Raw genomic sequence first — 18,134 nt, 5'->3', positions numbered from 1 at the left:
TGACCTTGTAAGATAGATAGATATTATTATTTACATATGGGGATACTGACCTCAGTGGGTTAGGTAACTTTGAGTATTCAATTTAGTACAGACCTTTTCCCGGAAACTTTCCCACCCTGTTTTCTTCCTCCAAAGCAGACATACATGTACTTTCTCTGTGCCTCCATTCAAACTACATTGCATTATCATCACCACCATGCTAGTGTAGGGAGGAAAAAAATCTTTCCTCTACCCTTCTAAGTTCTCAGCTGGGGCCCCTATAACAAAGGACAGGTTAACAAGAGAAAAATAAACAAACGTTTATTAACAAGTGCATTGTGCATACACATGGGAGCACTCAAGAGATGAGTAACTCAAAGAGGTGGCTTTGAAATCTGCCTTATATAGCATCTTTACCAGAGAGCAATAAGTTTGTAGATAAATGACAGGACAAAGGAAAATGGTTTTAGGCTTCCAAGGGTGGCAAACAGTGGGAAGATAAATAGTGGGAGGGAACTAATGGGGTACGGTTTGTTTGCAGATTCCTCAGGTCCCACCTCTGGACTGATAAGAATCCAGAGTCATCTCCAGTAAAGAAGAATTTATATCCTGCCCTTAGGCAGAAAAGGGGAAGAGAGAGAGAGCTGCATATTAACTGCCTTTAGCTCAAAGTAATTTTTATATCAAAGAGCCATATTTTGGGGGTGACATAGCCTGGTTTCCTTCAACAGTGAATGCTTAGATACCAGACAGTGTTCTAAATTCTTTGTATAGAATAACTCACTTAATCCTTTATAGCAGTAAAAGTAGGTACCAATATTATCCCCCTGGTCAAGTTCACATGGAAATGGTGGAACTGTGGTTCCAACCCAGGCATTCTGACTCCAGATCCAGTGCTCTTCACTAGCCCACCAGAGCACTGAATTGTAATTGTCTGTCTCCCTCCAGTAAACTGTATATTTTGTGGTCAAGGATGATGTCTTGTTATTTGGTGCCCAGTCTTCAGCACTTAATGGGTGCCCAATAATACTTTTACTCAGATGACTCAGTTTTCTTGGGTTTGATTTTCTTTCAGAAAAATGGGGATAATAACAGCAAAAACTCACTCTGGCATCTTCCATTTAAGCAACTCACATACGACCCTCTCCTTTCTCTCTGAACAGTTTCCACAGCAGATCACTCACTCACTGGTTGTAGATATACCACTGTCTTGTATGACTACTCTCTTGTAAAGTCGAATATTTCCATCAGTGGAGTTGTATTCTCACTAAGACTCAAGTATGTGTGTTCACAGGCCTGTTATGTGAGTCTCCAGTCTTATTTTAATTAAAAATGTAAAAACAGCATAAACCTGAGTGTAAAGAGATAAGCCATTTATATGAGAACTGTGTCAAATGCTTTTGAAAGACTTGTTAAAAGACAAAACGCTAAAAACAAAAAAATTGCTCTTGAATTAGGTGTAGGTAAAACAATGGTAAATAATTGGGGAATTATGTTTTAATTGTATATTACCTTGTTGTAACAGTGTCTTTAAATTCTCACAATATTTAAAATGGGTAGTTTTACCCGCCAGGAGACATTTAGACAGTCATTTTGATTGTCTAACTGGGGAGTTGTTACTGGCATCTAGTGGATAGAGAACAGAGATGCTACTAAACTTCCTACAATGCACAGGGCAGCCTCACCAACAAAGAATTATCTGGTCCAAAATATGAATGGGGTTGAGAAATCCCATTTTTAAAGAAACCAAAACAGGAAATCATAGGTGATTTATTATGTGTATGATTTTTGCAGTGATAGTGCACAGAACTCTAATTAGTTGAAACATTCATAGGAAAAGTCTTATGTCTTATGTCAGGTAGGATTAGATTCAGCTGCAAGAAACAACGACTCAAAATAACAGCTCGCAGAGCTGCCATCTTAGGACGTGGCCTTTGGCCTCCTGGTCTGTAAGATAAAAAGTAGCGCTCCATGCACCCAGGAGCAGGATGGAGGAATGGACAAAGGAGAATAAGAATTGGGGGAAGCAGAGGACAGGTACCAACTTTCTTTTAAAGGAGGATCCCAGAAGCTACTACACAATAATTCCACTTGTATCCCATCAGCCTGACCTTGATCAAATGGTCATACCTAGCTGCAAGGGAGGTTATCTTAGTGTAGGTAGCATTACAGCTGGCCATGTGCCTTGTCATTGTCTTACATCAAAAGATTGGCATCTGTTTTCTTTTATGTTTTAAGAGATTCTGTTATTGTTTCCCTGTTAATTGACTTTTTCAATTAAGTGAGCAATTACCACTTGTCCCAATCTCATTGGATAAGAGGGCATCTACTCTCCTGTGGAAGCCCTGGAAGGCAACATCTTAATGAAGCTGGGGCAGCAAGAACACATCAGGCTCCTAAATGGAGATAGAGGGCTGAATGGAGGATGGAAAGGGTCAAAAAAGTTCTTTACTTTAGAGTTTGGCCCATGGCCAGCCCTGCTTAGCTCTTTATAAATCCAGATATCAGTAGAAATGTGTAGTTCATTTATTAAGCTAAACAGGGTGACTTACTCTGAAGTGAGGAATGGTAATCACTACTAAAACATACACACACAAACAGAAATACAGCAGGCCATACATTTAACCTGTTATTAAAGTGGGACTCTGCACGTCATAGTGTGACCATTGTGACCATTTCTAGTCCTGGCCCTGCTAGAGACTAGTGGCTATGCATAAGACATGTTATGTCTCTGGCCTCGATTCCATTGAATCTGAGGGTTGAGTTCCATGACCCCATATCGGTTTCTTAGGGCTGCCGTAATAAAGCCACAAACTGGATATCTTACACAATGGAAATGCACTGTCTCACAGTTCTCAAGGCTAGAAGTCCAAACTCAAGGTGTTGGCAGGGTTGCTTCCTTCAGAGGGAGAATCTGTTCTATTCCTCTGCCCTAGTATCTGGTAGCCTCAGGCATTCCTTGGCTAGTTAATGGCATTCTCTTGGTGTCTTCACATGATCTTCCCTCTGTGTGTGACTCTGTGTCCATATTTCCCTTTTGATAAGGACACCAGTCATATTGGATTAGGGCCAATTCTACTAACCTTAAGTTGATTACCTATATAAAGACCCTATTTCCATATATGGTCACATTCTGAGGTACTGGGGGTTAGGACTTTAACATATCTTTCTGGGTGGACACAATTAAACCCATAACAACCCCTGAGATCTAATTCTGAACCTACTGCTTTCTTTAATGCTGTTGCTTAAATGCCAGTATCTTAAAAGTCCAGACAGGATTCCCGAGTGTATCTGGGCATTATGCACAGGGATTAGGTGGAATGTAACAGGACATTCTCATGGAGGTGGGAGTGAAGAGCAAATTATGAAGCTGGAGGATAGAAAAGTAGGTTTGGTGACATATCTTGGACTTTCATTTAAAAATCAGCCAGACAGAACCTTCCTCTGAGGTCCTTTTCTTACATAGCAGGTACTGACCCATTGCTTCAACACGGCATCTGATTTTTGCATTAGAAAAAGCTTTTTTTTTTTTTTTGTGGAAAATAGAAATCTTTCTGTAGGCTGTTTCTAGGAAATCTAGGAAAATGTGGGTGTTTGGCCTCCTCTCAGCTGTTTTGTGATGAGAAAGTCTCACGGTATTCTCCAATTGCTGTCTTCCTTTCTCTTTTCCAGCCAGATTGCAATCAGTATGAATTACCAGGATGTCCCAGGGACTTTAGCCCTGTGTGTGGAAGCGACATGTCCACTTATCCCAATGAGTGTACTCTGTGTGTGAAAATCAGGTAACAATTTTACAGTATAAACTAGCCAAGTTTTCTTTAGTTCTTCTCATGAATTTTGATTACTTAGGAAGTTGTGACTCTTTTCTTGGACACAAGAATCAAATGTGACATAAGTAGTTCTGTTTTAAGACTGATATTTTAAAAAACACAGAATCCTCCAGTGCATTTTCCAGGCCAAAGTTAGACAATAAGGTGTGTGATTAATCAATTATAGACCGGATAATTAAGTGATGTACTATCAGGGATGGGTAGTTTCCAAAAATTAAGAATATATTTAGGATTGTAGCTGCAGTGTACTTTGCAGCCCCGTTGGTCGAGCCTGTGCTGGGCACTGAGAAAGAAGACCTGGGTCTGCCACCCAGTGTCTAGGGACAGTTCCAGAGTAATGAATCAGTGTGTCTTCAGAGGAATGAAAGAAAACAAGGAAGGGAATGGTAGATATTTCTGGGTTTTGAGGCAGGTCATGGAGATGAGGCCCTGCCATGTAGACCCCAGCCCATAAACAACCCTACCCATCCTGGCACAACTTGAAGGGGAACAGGGATGTCCCAGAGCATCAAGTTCCCTCAGAATGCATTGTCCCTCAGGAGACAAGATGGGGGAGTAGAAGGACTTGAGCTCACCTCCTCTCACGAAAACACCAAAATCACAACCAACTGCTGAACAACCATCGACAAAAAAGATGGGAACCTACCAAAAAAGATATTCTATATTGAAAGACAAAGAGGAAGCCAAAACCAGATGGTAGGAGGGGTGCTTTCGCGATATAATCAAATGCTATACCTGCTGGTTGGGCAACCCTCAAACTGGAAAATAATTATATCACAGAGGTTCTCCCACAGGAGTGAGAGTTCTGAGCCCCATGTCAGGCTCCCCAGCCTGGGGTTCTGGCACTGGGAGAAGTCCCCAGAGCATTTGGCTTTGAAGGCCAGCAGGGCTTGAGTGCTGGAGCTCCACAGGACTGAGGGAAATAGAGACTCCACTCTTGGAGGGAGCACACAAGGTTTCATGTGCACTGGGTCCCAGGCAAAGCAGTGACTCCACAGGAGCCTGAGCCAGATGTAACTACAGGTCTTGGAAGGACTCCTGGGGAGGCAGGGGTCGGCTGTGGTTCACTGTGGGGGGCAAGGACACTGGTGGCGGAGGCCCCAGGGAATATTCATCGGGCGTGTGCTCTCCTGGAGGTCGCCATCTCAGCACCAAAACCTGGCCCCACCCAACAGCTTGCAGGCTCCAGTGCTGGGACGACTCAGGCCAAACAACCAACGGGGTGGGAACACAGCCCCACCCATCAGCAAAGTTGTCTAAAGTTGTCCTGAGCCAACGGCTGCCTATAAACAGACCCCTTGACATGGCCCTGCCCACCAGAAGGACAAGACCCAGCTCCATACACCAGTGGGCAGGCACCAGTCCCTCCCACCAGGAAGCCTGCACAAGCCCCTGAACCAACCTCACCGACCAGGGGACAGACACCAGAACCAAGGACTACAATTCTGCAGCCTGAGGAACGGAGACCACAAACACAGAAAGTCAGGCAAAATGAGATGGCAGAGAAATATGTTCCAGACAAAGGAACCAGACAAAACCCCAGAAGAACAGCTAAGTGAAGTGGAGATAGGCAATCTGCCTGAAAAAGAATTCAGAATAATGATAGTAAAGATGATCCAAGATCTCAGAAAAAGAATGGAGGCACAGACCAAAAGATATAAGAAATGTTTAACGAAGAGTTGGAAGATTTAAAGAACAAACAGAGGAACTTCCTTCATGGCAAAGTGGTTAAGAATCTGCCTGCCAATGCAGGCAACATGGGTTCAATCCCTGGCCTGGGAAGATCCCACATGCTTCAGAGCAACTAAGCCTGCGTGCCACAACTACTGAGCCTGCACTCTAGAGCTTGTGAGCCACAAATACTGAGCCTGTGTACCACAACTACTGAAGCCTGCGAGCCATAGAGTCTGTGCACCGCAACTACTGAGCCCATGCACTGCAACTACTGAAGCCCGTACACACTAGGGCCTGCATGCTGTAACTACTGAGAACACGTGCTGCAACTACTGAAGCCTGCATGCCTAGAGTCCATGCTCTGCAACAAGAGAAGCCACAATGAGAAGCTGGTGCACTGCAACAAAGAATAGACCCCACTCACTGCAACTAGAGAAAGCCCACACGCAGCAACAAAGACCCAACGCAGCCAATAAATAAATAAAATTTTAAAATAAGTCAATAAAGAACAAACAGAGGTGAACAATACAATAACTGAAATTAAGAATACACTAGAAGGAATCAATAGCAGAATAAATGAGGCAGAAGAAAAAATAAGTGAGCTGGAACACAGAATGGTAGAAAACACTGCTAGAGAACAGAATAAAGAAAGAAGAATGAAAAGAAATGAGGATAGTCTAAGAGACATCTGGGACAATATTAAGTGCACCAACATTCACATTAGGGGTCCCAGAAGGAGAAGAGAGAGACAAAAGGCCTGAGAAAATATTTGAAGAGATAATAATTGAAAATTTCCCTAACGTGGGAAAGGAAAAACTCACTCAAGTCCAGGAAGCCCTGAGAGTTACATACAGGATAAACCCAAGGAGGAACACTCTGAGATACATATTAATCAAACTGACAAAAATTAAAGACAAAGAGAAAATGTTAAAAGCAACAAGGGAAAAGCAACAAATAACATACAAGGGAATCCCCATAAGGTTATCAGCTGTTTTTTTCACCCGAAATTCTGCAGGCCAGAAGGGAGTGGCATGATACATTTAAAGTGATGAAAGGGAAAAACCTACAACCAAGAATGCTCTACCCAGCAAGGCTCTTGTTCAGATTTGACAGAGAAATCAAAAGCTCTACACGGCTAGAGAGACCGTGTGCTGCAACCACTGAGCCTGTGCACTCTAGAGCCCATGTGCGACAACTAGAGAGAAGCCCACACACCACAATGAAGAGCCCACATGCTGCAACGAAAGATCCCGCATGCCGCAACCAAGATCCCGCACGCCACAATTAAGACCCAACACAGCCAAATTAAAAAAAAAAAAAAAAGCTTTACAGACAAGCAAAAGCTAAGAGAATCCAGCACCACCAAACCAGCTTTACAACAAATGCTAAAGGAACTTCTCTAGATGAAAAAGAAAAGGCCACAACCAGAACCAAGAAAATTACCAATGACAAAGCTCACCAGTAAAGACAAACATATAGTAAAGGTAGGAAATCATCCATACACAAATATGAAGTCAAAACCAGGAATCATGAGGAGAGAAGAGTACGAATGCAGGATATTGGAAATGCATTTGCAATTAAGAGACCAGCAACTTAAAGCAATCGTATATATAAATACATATATAGACTGCTATATAAAAACCTCAAGATAACCACAGACCAAAAATCTACAATAGATACACATACAAAAAAGAAAAAGCAATCCAAACACAACTCTAAACATAGTCATCAAATCACAAGAGAAAAGAACAAAAGAGAGGGGAAAAAAAAGACCTACAAAAACAAATCCAAAACAATTAACAAAATGGTAATAAGAACATACATATCAATAATTACCTTAAATGTAAATGGATTAAATGCTCCAACCAAAAGACACTGACTGGCTGAATGGATACAAAAACAAGACCCATATATACCCTGCCTACAAGAGACCCACTTCAGATCTAGGGACACATACAGACTGAAAGTGAGGGGATGGAAAAAAGTATTCCATACAAATGGAAAGCAAAAGAAAGCTGGAGTAGCAATACTCATGTCAGAGAAAATAGACTTTAAAATAAAAACTGTTACAAGAGACAGAAGGGCACTACAAAATGATCAAGGAATCAATCCAAGAAGAAGATATAACAATTGCAAATATATATGCACCCAACATAGGAGCACCTCAATATATAAAGCAAATGCTAACAGCCATAAAAGGAGAAATTGACAGTAACACAATAATAGTGGAGACTTTAACATCCCACTTACATCAATGGGCAGATCATCCAGACAAAAAATCAATAAGGAAACACAGGCCTTAAATGACACATTAGACCAGATGGACTTAATTAAAATTTATAGAGCATTCCATCTGAAAGCAGCAGAATACACATTCTTCTCAAGTGCACATGGAACATTCCCCAGGATAGAGCACATGCTGGTCCACAAAGGAAGCCTAAGTAAATTTAAGAAAACTGAAATCATATCAAGCATCTTTTCTGAACACAGTGCTATGAGATCAGAAATCAACTACAATAAAAAGAAACTGTAAAAAACACAAACTCAGGGAAGCTAAACCATATATTACTAAACAACCAATGGATCACTGAAGAAATCAGAGGAAATCAAAAAATACCTACAGATAAAACAAAAACACAAAGATCCAAAACCTGTGGGGCGCAGCAAAAGAAGTTCTAAGAGGGAAATTTATACCAACACAATGTTACCTCAGGAAACAAAAAAATCTCAAACAACCTAAACTTACACCTAAAGCAACTAAAGAAAGAACAAACAAAACCCAAAGACAGTAGAAGGAAAGAAATCATAAAGATCAGAGCAGAAATAAATGAAATAGAGATGAAGAAAACAATAGCAAAGATCAATAAAACTAAAAGTTGTTTCTTTGAAAAGATAAACAAAATTGATAAGCCTTTAGCCAGACTCATCAAGAAAAAAAGGGAGAGGGCTCAATAAAATTAGAAATGAAAAAGGAGAAGTTACAAGTAACACCACATAAATACAAAGGATCATAAGAGACTACTACAAGCAACTACAAGCCAATAAAATTGGCAACCTAGAAGACATGGACAATTTCTTAGAAAGGTATAATCTTCCAAGACTGAACCAGGAAGAAATAGAAAATATGAACAGACCAATCACAAGTACTGAAATTGAAACTGTGATTTAAAAACTTCCAACAAACAAAAGTCCAGGGACCTCCCTGGTGGTGCAGCGGTTAAGAATCCGCCTGCCAATGTAGGAGACACAGGTTCAATCCCTGGTCTGGGAAGATCCCACATGCCATGGAGCAACTAAGCCCGTGTGACATAACTACTGAAGCCCACGTGCCCTAGAGGCTGTGAACCACAACTACTGAGCCCATGCACCACAACTACTGAAGCCCACGTACTCTAGGGCCTGTGTGCTGCAACTACTGAGCCTGCGTGCTGCAACTACTGAGCCTGCATGCTCCAACTACTGAAGCCCACATGCCTAGAGCCCGTGTTGTGCAACAAGAGAAGCCACTGCAATGAGAAGCCCACACACTGCAACAAAGAGCAGCCCAAATCTCTAGCTGCAACTAGGGAAAGGCTGTGTGCAGCAACAAAGACCCAATGCAGCACCCCCCCAAAAAAAAAGTCCAGGACTATATGGCTCCATAGACGAATTCTCTCAAACATTCAGAGGAGAGTTAACTCCTATCCTTCTGAAACTACAGTAAGTCCCCTACATATAAACCTTCAAGTTGCAAACTTTCAAAGATGTGAACATGCGTTCGCATGTCCAATCACATGAGTTAGTTCACGTATCTGGCGTACATTGTCACGTGTGCATCCTCTACAAGTGGTGTGCTTTTGTGTACTTTACTGTACAGTACTGTATAGAGTACAGTAGTACAGTATCTTTATTTCAAGCCCAGGATGTCCAGAAGCAAGCGTAAAAGCAGCAATGATGTAGCTGGTATTGTACTGTACTTTTTGAGGTACTGTACTGTAAGATTAAAATTGTTTTCTTGGGACTTCCCTTCCACTGCGGAGGTTAAGAATATGCCTGCCAATGCAGGGGACATGGATTTGATCCCTGGTCTGGGAAGAACCCACATGCCATGGAGCAACTAAGCCTGTGCGCCACAACTACTGAGCCTGCGCACCACAACTACTGAGCCCATGCTCCGCAACTACTGAAGCCCGCACGCTCTAGGGTCTGAGGGACACAACTACCGAGCCCATGTGCTGCAACCACTGAAGCCTGCGCACCTAGAGCCTGTGCTCTGCAACAAGAGAAGCCACTGCAATGAGAAGCCCATGCACTGCGACGAAGACCAGCCTCCACTCACCGTAACTAGAGAAACCCTGCGTGCAGCAACAAAGACTCAACACAGCCAAAAAAAAAATGTATTCTTTATTTTTTGTTTGTTTGTCTTTTATGCATTATTTGTGTGAAAAGTATTATAAACCTATTACAGTACAGTACTATATAGCCAATTGTGTTAATTGGGTACCTAGTCTAACTTTGTTGGACTTACGAATGAATTGGACTTATGAATGCACTCTTGGAACAGAACTCATTCATATGTAGGGGACTTACTGTATTCCAAAAAATTGAAGAGGAAGGAGTACTCCTAAACTCATTCTATGAGTCCACCATCACCCTGATACCAAACCCAGAGAAAAATACCACAAAAAAAGAAAATTACAGGCCAATATCACTGATGAACATAGAAGCACAAATTCTCAACAAAATACTAGAAAACCAAATCCAAGAATACATTAAAAGGATAATACACCAAAAAAAAAAAAAAAAAAAACGAAAAGGATCATACACCATGATCAAGTGGGATTTATCTCAGGAATGCAAGGATTTTTCAATATCTGCAAATCAGTGTGATACACCACATTAACAAATTGAAGAATAAAAACCATACGATCATCTCAATAGATACAGAAAAAGCTTTTGACAAAATTCAACACACATTTATGATAAAAACTCTCTAGAAAGTGGGCATAGAGGGAACCTATCTCAACATAATACAGGCCATATATGCTAAACCCACAGCTCACATCATACTCAATAGTGAAAAGCTGAAAGCATTTCCTCTAAGATCAGGAACAAGACAAGGTGTCCACTCTCATCACTTTTATTCGACATAGTTTTGGAAGTCCTAGCCATGGCAATCAGAGAATAAAAAGAAATAAAATGAATCCCAATTGGAAAACAAGAAGTAAAACTGTCACTCTTTATAGATGACATGATACTATACATAGAAGATCATAAAGATGCTAAGGGCGTTCCGGAGCAGGGCAGCTGGACTATGGGAAGCGGCAGTCAGAGGGCAGCAGTAGGAAACTCGGGGATCTGGATGCAAAAGCCCAGGGATAGGAGCCGCAGGCATGCTGCGTCCCAAGGCTTTGACCCAGGTGCTAAGCCAGGCCAACACTGGAGGCATCCAGAGCACCCTGCTGCTGAATAACAAGGGATCTCTGTTGGCCTGCTCCGGTTACGGGGATACAGACGCCCGGGTCACCGCTGCCATCACCAGTAACATCTGGGCGGCCTACGACCGGAATGGGAACCAAGCCTTTAATGAAGACAATCTCAAATTCATCCTCATGGACTGCATGGAGGGCCGGGTAGCCATCACTCGAGTGGCCAACCTTCCACTGTGCATGTATGCCAAGGAGACTGTTGGCTTCGGAATGCTCAAGGCCAAGGCCCAGGCCTTGGTGCAGTACCTGAAGGAGCCTCTCACCCAAGTAGCAGTATCATAATGGGTGTTGGTGGAAGCAGGGGTTCAGAAAAGAGAGACGACCATTTGGAGGGGCAGGGCCTCCTGGGGAAGCCTTCCTGGATGTGGAGGGTTGGGGGGACTTTGTTCTTCCCAAGAATAAACTTCAACTCCTGTCTTGAAAAAAAAAAAGATGCTACCAGAAAACTACTAGAGCTCATGAATGAATTCGCTAAAGTTGCAGAATACAAAGTTAATACACAGAAATCTCTTGCATTTCTATACACTAACAACGAAGGATCAGAAACAGAAATTAAGGAAACAATCCCATTTACCATTGCATCAAAAGAATAAAATACCTAGGAATAAACCTGCCTAAGGAGGCAAAAGACCTGTACTCTGAAAGCTATAAGATGCTGATGAAAGAAAGTGAAGGCAACACAAACAGATGGAAGGATGTACCATGTTCTTGAATTGGAAGAATCAGTATTGTCAAAATGACTATGCTATCCAAGGCAATCTCCAGATTCAATGCACTCCCTATCAAATTACCAATGGCATTTTTCACAGGACTAGAGCAAAAAATTTTACAATTTGTATGGAAACACAAAAGACCCCGAATAGCCAAAGCAATCCTGAGAAAGAAAAATGGAGCTGGAGAAATCAGGCTCCATGGCCTCAAACTATACTACAAAGTTACAGTAATTAAAACAGTATGGTATTGGCACAAAAATAGAAATATAGACTAATAGAACAGGATAGAAAGCCCAGAAATAAACCCATGCACCTATGGTCAATTAATCTATGACAGAGGAGGCAAGAATATACAATGGAGAAAAGACAGTCTCTTCAATAATGGTGCTGGGAAAACTGGACAGTTACATGAAAAAGAATGAAATTAGAACATTCTCTAACACCATAAACAAAAATAACCTCAAAATGGATTAAAGACCTAAATGTAAGACTGGATACTATAAAACTCTTAGAGGAAAACATAGGCAGAACACTCTTTGACATGAAATACAACAATATCTTTTTGGATCCAACTCCTAGAGTAATGAAAATAAAAACTAAAATTTTAAAATGGGACCTAATTAATCTTAAAAGCTTTTGCACAGCAGAGGAAGCCATAAACAAAACAAAAAAACAACCCACAGAATGGGAGAAAATATTTGCAAACGAAGCGACCAACTGGGGATTAATCTCCAAAATACACAAACAGATCATGCAGCTCAATATCAAAAAAACAAACAACCCAATCCAAAATGGGCAGAATATCTAAATAGACATTTCTCCAAAGAAGATATACAGATGGCCAAAAAGCCCATGGAAAGGTGCTCAACATCACTAATTATTAAGAGAAATGCAAATCAAAACCTCAATGAGGTATCACCTCACACCAGTTAGAATGGCCATCATCAAAACATCTATAGGGACTTCCCTGGTGGTCCAGTGGTTAAGACTCTGTGCTCCCAATGCAGGGGGCCTGGGTTCTATCCTTGGTCAGGGAACTAGATCCCGCATGTCTCAACTAAAGATCCATCATGTCACAACAAAGATCCCGTGTGTCACAGCTAAGACCTGGCTCAGCCAAGTAAATAAATAAATAAATAATTTTTTTTAAAAAAGTCTATAAACAATAAATGCTGGAGAGGGGGCTTCCCTGGTGGCGCAGTGGTTGAGAGTCTGCCTGCCGATGCAGGGGACACAGGTTCGTGCCCTGGTCCGGGAGGATCCCACATGCCGCGGAATGGCTGGGCCCGTGAGCCATGGCCGCTGAGCCTGTGCGTCCAGAGCCTGTGCTCCGCAATGGGAGAGGCCACAGCAGTGAGAGGCCCGTGTACCGCAAAAAAAAAAAAAATGCTGGAGAGGGTGTGGAGAAAAGGGAACCCTCCTACACTATTGGTGGGAATGTAAATTGGTACAACTAATATGGAGAACAGTATGGAGATGCCTTAAAAAAAGAATTACCACATGATCCAGCAATCCCACTCTTGGACATATATCTGGAGAAAACCATAATTTGAAAAGATACATGCACCCCAGTGTTCATTAGAGCACTATTTATAATAGCCAAGACATGGAAGCAACCTAAGTGTCCACCGACAGAAGAATGGATAAAGAAGATGTGGTACATATATACAATGGAATATTACTCAGCCATAGAAAAGAACAAAATAATGCCATCTGCAGCAACATGGATGGACCTAGAGATTATCATACTAAGTGAAATAAGTAAGACAGAGAGAGACAAATATCATATGATATTATATGTGGAATCTAAAACAAATGATACAAGTGAACTTATTTACAAAACAGAAACAGACGCACAGACTTCAAAAACAAACTTATGGGGCTTCCCTGGTGGTGCAGTGGTTGAGAATCTGCCTGCCAATGCAGGGGATACGGGTTCGAGCCCTGGTCTGGGAAGATCCCACATGCCGTGGAACGACTGGGCCCGTGAGCCACAACTACTGAGCCTGCGCATCTGGAGCCTGTGCTCCGCAACAAGAGAGGCTGCGACAGTGAGAGGCCCACGCACCGCGATGAAGAGTGGCCCCCGCTTGCCACAACTAGAGAAAGCTCTCGCACAGAAACGAAGACCCAACACAGCCAAAAATAAATAAATTAAAAAAAAAAAAAAAACCCAAACTTATGGTTACCAAAGGGGAAAGGTGGGAGAGGGATAAATTAGGAGTTTGGGATTAACATATATGCACTACTATATATAAAATGGGTAATCAACAAGGACCTACTGTATAGCACAGGGAACTCTATTCAATATTCTGTAATAAACTATATGGGAAAAGAATCTGAAAAAGAATGGATATATGTAATGTATAATTGAATCATTTTGCTGTACACCTGAGACTAACAGAACATTGTAAATCAACTATACACCAATATAAAATAAAAATTAAACAAAAAAGAATATATTTAGTAGTTAAACTCTGTGGAATATTAAGTGTGGAATATTAAGTGTTCTTTTAAAGTCAGAGGGCACGTTCAGGTAACCTACGCACCCTGCACTATTAGTTGGAAAAGAGGTCTTAATAACTCCATCTGGTAGAATGCTCAGTAATAAGTGTATTACACCTGATGCCCTTAGTGTAAAACACCTAACCAGCTCATGTGACCATGACTTCTACTCCAGGTATGCTGCTTTGTATTTCAGGGGTCCATTCTCTGACCTCAGTCTTAAGTGAGTTACCTAGGTCTTTCTTCTCAGAGTGATTCTTTGGGGATAGTTCCCTGTGCCCTAGGGTTAGGGAAAAAAAATAGCTGAGTTGGGCTTTCACCCTCGATTTAGCTTTAAAAATGATTAATTGTCACCCTGTAAAGAATCTAATGTATAATGACATGGGTCTTTTTAATACAAATAGTGGGGCAGTTTCAATACGGCAGGTAGTGTTTCAATATGGCGGCCCAGGGCAGGTCACCCCAAAATGTGCCTCAATGGCATGTTAATTATTGTGAATTAAAGTTGCTTAAGAAAGAGCCAGCAAGAGAGACACTTTGACCCTCCTCTCTGTCTCCCTGAAAGCAGGAAAATAATCTCATATGAAAGATGCACTCCCTTCATCTGAAAGGTAGAAGGGACACCCTTACTCGCCAGAGATAGGGAATTCAGAGCTGAAAAGCCTGTAAAAACAAACCTTGTTACGTCTTTAATTTACTTCCCTAAGCCAAAACTCTGTATAGATTCTTCACTAATTAACTACCCAAAGTCTAAATTTCTTTGTCTTGTCAATTCCTCACAAATGTATTGTTTCTTTGTCTAAAAAGAATAAAAGCTGCCTGCTTTGGTTACTTATTAGGTCCCATTTCTATGAGACCTCTGTGCACATAAATAAAAGTTTTTCTTTTTCTCCTGTTAATCTGTCTTGTGCCCATTTTATTATTAGTCCAGCCACAAGAACTCAAGAGGGTAGAGGGGGAAATTTATTCAACCTGACAGTTGGTGAGTCAGGCAGGAGCCTGGCTGGAACCTGCTTCCCGCCCTGAGGCTACTGCAGATGAGAGATCCTGAGACATCTGATAAAGACCAGCAGAAGGTAAGATTTCTTACCACCTCAGCTTCCTGGATCTCTGTCTGCAAGGTCTGGTGGAAGGGAAAGTGGCGAGAGTTCCTTACTCCCTCTCTAAATTTAGATTAGCAGGAGAAAATATTTTTGAGCTAGTTCCTTGTACTTAGCAACTCTTGGGAATTCTTTTCTTCCCAGAGATGGTCACTGTTTTTCTTCGTCTCTGTCTGTTGTATTGTTTGCCATAAGGAGGAAGAACCATAGGGCAGAATGCAGGCATAGGTCCTTCCTATAAGCCTGCTGTTTGAGCCACCCTCATAGACTGGTGAGTTAATGTTTCTCACCAGACCTGCATCTACTTAAACAAACTTTGCTGTGGATCTTCCATATAAACCCAGATAAAGTTTGTCCTTCCACCTTGCTTTATGTCCTGAGATCTCAGTTTTGTGTCCAGTGAGAATATTCTCTCTGGTCCCGGCCATTTGGAAGGTGCATCTGGTGGTCAGTTGAATAGACTTGGGTTTTGAAACAGAAAGTCAGCACTCTGGCCATACCAGCTCTCAGGAGAGTTTGTCTTAATGGGCTGTTGTCTCAACCTTCATTGCCTTACTTTCTTAGACTAACTATGGGAGTGAACTTTCTTGATCATGTGAGGGCTATATACTCTTGTGAGATACTTCTTTCATCTTTGGTTAAGCCATAAAAAAGGCTTATTGGTTTGAGTCTGTATTTGAAATTAATACAAGATCCTACTCATCAATGGCCAGAAAAAGGATCCTTTAAGTTGGCTATATTTAAGAGGAAAAAAATTTTGAAAGCTCTCATCATAAATAACTTATATTGATACTTATGGGAGGATCAAATTGAAAGGAAAAAAAAGTATAATGGTGAGCTTTAGGTAGGCCCTTATAAAGATGAAAAAACAGAAATTAGACCTAAAAGTAAGATGCAACATAAATTCCCCTTCTAAAAAAAATTGCCCATCTCCTCTATAATTCCCCAGTGCCTCCTGCAAATAATCAGGAAGTAAATCAGCTGGAAGCCAATATTCAAGGGTTTAATAGAAACAACTTTCTTTGTCTTGCAAAACTCTACAAAATGAGAAATGCAACTGTAGAAACAAGTCAAGTTCCACTTGCCTTTACCAATTCCCAGTCCTTACCTATTCCTCTCAAAATGCTTTCTAGATATTATAAAAGATCAGGATATTGGAGCAAAACTGTCCTGTACTTTAAAAATTATTTTAAAATAATAATTACCCTAAGACTTATAATATATATATATATATATATATATATATATATATATATATAAAAATAATAGATAAATATACTCCAGAACTCCTAGGAGAAAACCTAACATTTTCTTTGGCCCTAAAAGCTATAAATCTTATCATGTCTTTGAAATGTAAACACAGCCCACATTGCCTGAGACTGAGCCTGGATTAGCTGAATTGGTAAAACCTGAAACCAAAAAAAAAAAGGGAAAGAGGCCTTTTAAAACACAAACTGCTAAAAGGATCTCTTGCCCAAACTCTAGTAAATCACATCCCTTCTGCAATTATTTGTCAAGGGCAAATACAGATCTTAAGTCTTCTCCACAAATAATAAAAGATGTTAGCCATCTGAGCAAGTAAACTTAATTTATTTCAACTTTATTTATAAACTAGTGACTTTTCTATTGTACCTGCTCATGACTAAAGTTTTAAAATGAAAACTACGAGATCTCTGGTTGTGTATATGTCTATATGGGTACATTATAGATATTTTTCTACCTCTAGATGGTATTGCCAAAATTAATTTGTAGAAGAGCTCCACTTAATTGGCCTAAACAAACAAGCACTTACATTAAAATTCTCAAAAATATAATAAGAACCCCAAATTTTTTCAAGTTCTAGGATAATCTTTGATAAATAAAAGCTAATTTTAGGCTTTTTGGTTTAATTAATATAGGTATGGCTTCAGAGTTACAAGCATTGAATATAATGCATATAAAAAATTTTGTTCTACCTAGTTTTGCTAGTCAAATGGGCTTATGTTGTCTCTGTTGCAAATTCTGCCAGCAGAAAAAAATGAAAGAAAACCTTAATGAATAGCTGCTTTAATGACTCATTAAATTTTCATAAGTAAACTAAGTGTGATTGTTAAAAACAAATGAATTAAATAGATGTAGATTAGATAAGAATTTTTAGCTGAGGCTTTTAATGATAATTGTTTTATTATGTGTCTATTTTTCTAAATTCTTTGGTAATTTAATTTACAACCTTAGAGTTTTGCTAAGTTAAATTAAATGATGGGAATTCATTGGGTGTCTATATCATTTCCAAATAAGATAAAATACTGAAACATTAATTGCTAAACAAGTTTAAGTTTACCTACTTTTGATGTGTTATGTTTGGGTCTGTTAGTAGATATAGCTTGTGCTTTATTGAAATACTGTGCTATGAAGTGGCATATATTTCTAGAAATTATGAAATGTATTTACGTTTGCCAAGCCACAAAATGTTAATACAGTTCACAATTTACTTCTTTATTTCCCCCCGAAATTAAGATTTCAAAGGATTAAGAATTCTAATTAATATACATAGTTAAAGGTACCAGAAATAAAAAAAGAAGTATTATGTGTTTTGGGCTAAAAAAAAGGTAAAGAGGTGCTTTTGTTAAGGAAAGAGAAAGCGATTTTTTCCTAAAGCTGGCTATTTCTAAATGGGAAAGAAAACAAGGGACAAATAAAATGAACATAGAAAATTATAAAAGGTTTATGAAAAAAAGAATCTTTAGGAATTTTATGTGTGATCAGGACTGGCTAAGACTGAAATGAATTTAATTAAGTAAATGAGTTTTAATATCAAAAGTAAACTGGTGCAAAATTAAAATTTGGTATGTATCTCTGTTAAAAGGACAAAGTTTTCTCAGATTA

At 40.1% G+C, this 18,134-nt stretch overlaps 2 protein-coding genes across 10 annotated transcripts in view; one reads left to right on the top strand and one right to left on the bottom strand.

Moving 5' to 3' along the window:
- Positions 1-18,134, bottom strand: part of LOC307185222 (RE1-silencing transcription factor-like) — a 228,639-nt gene that overhangs the window by 114,788 nt on the left and 95,717 nt on the right. The gene's annotated exons all lie outside the window — the stretch shown is intronic.
- Positions 10,856-12,526, top strand: LOC307185230 (ragulator complex protein LAMTOR2-like; the record flags this gene model as incomplete). Its single annotated transcript, XM_079919164.1, has 1 exon — positions 10,856-12,526. One exon carries the CDS (start codon positions 10,856-10,858, stop codon positions 11,231-11,233), a length of 378 nt encoding a protein of 125 aa, XP_079775290.1. The 3' UTR covers positions 11,234-12,526.

Source organism: Stenella coeruleoalba (assembly GCF_951394435.1).
Source record: "Stenella coeruleoalba genome assembly, chromosome: 4".
In the NCBI taxonomy this organism is placed as follows: domain Eukaryota; kingdom Metazoa; phylum Chordata; class Mammalia; order Artiodactyla; family Delphinidae; genus Stenella; species Stenella coeruleoalba.
Note: the sequence above shows the minus strand (reverse complement) of the source record. Positions and strands in the feature narration are given on the sequence as shown.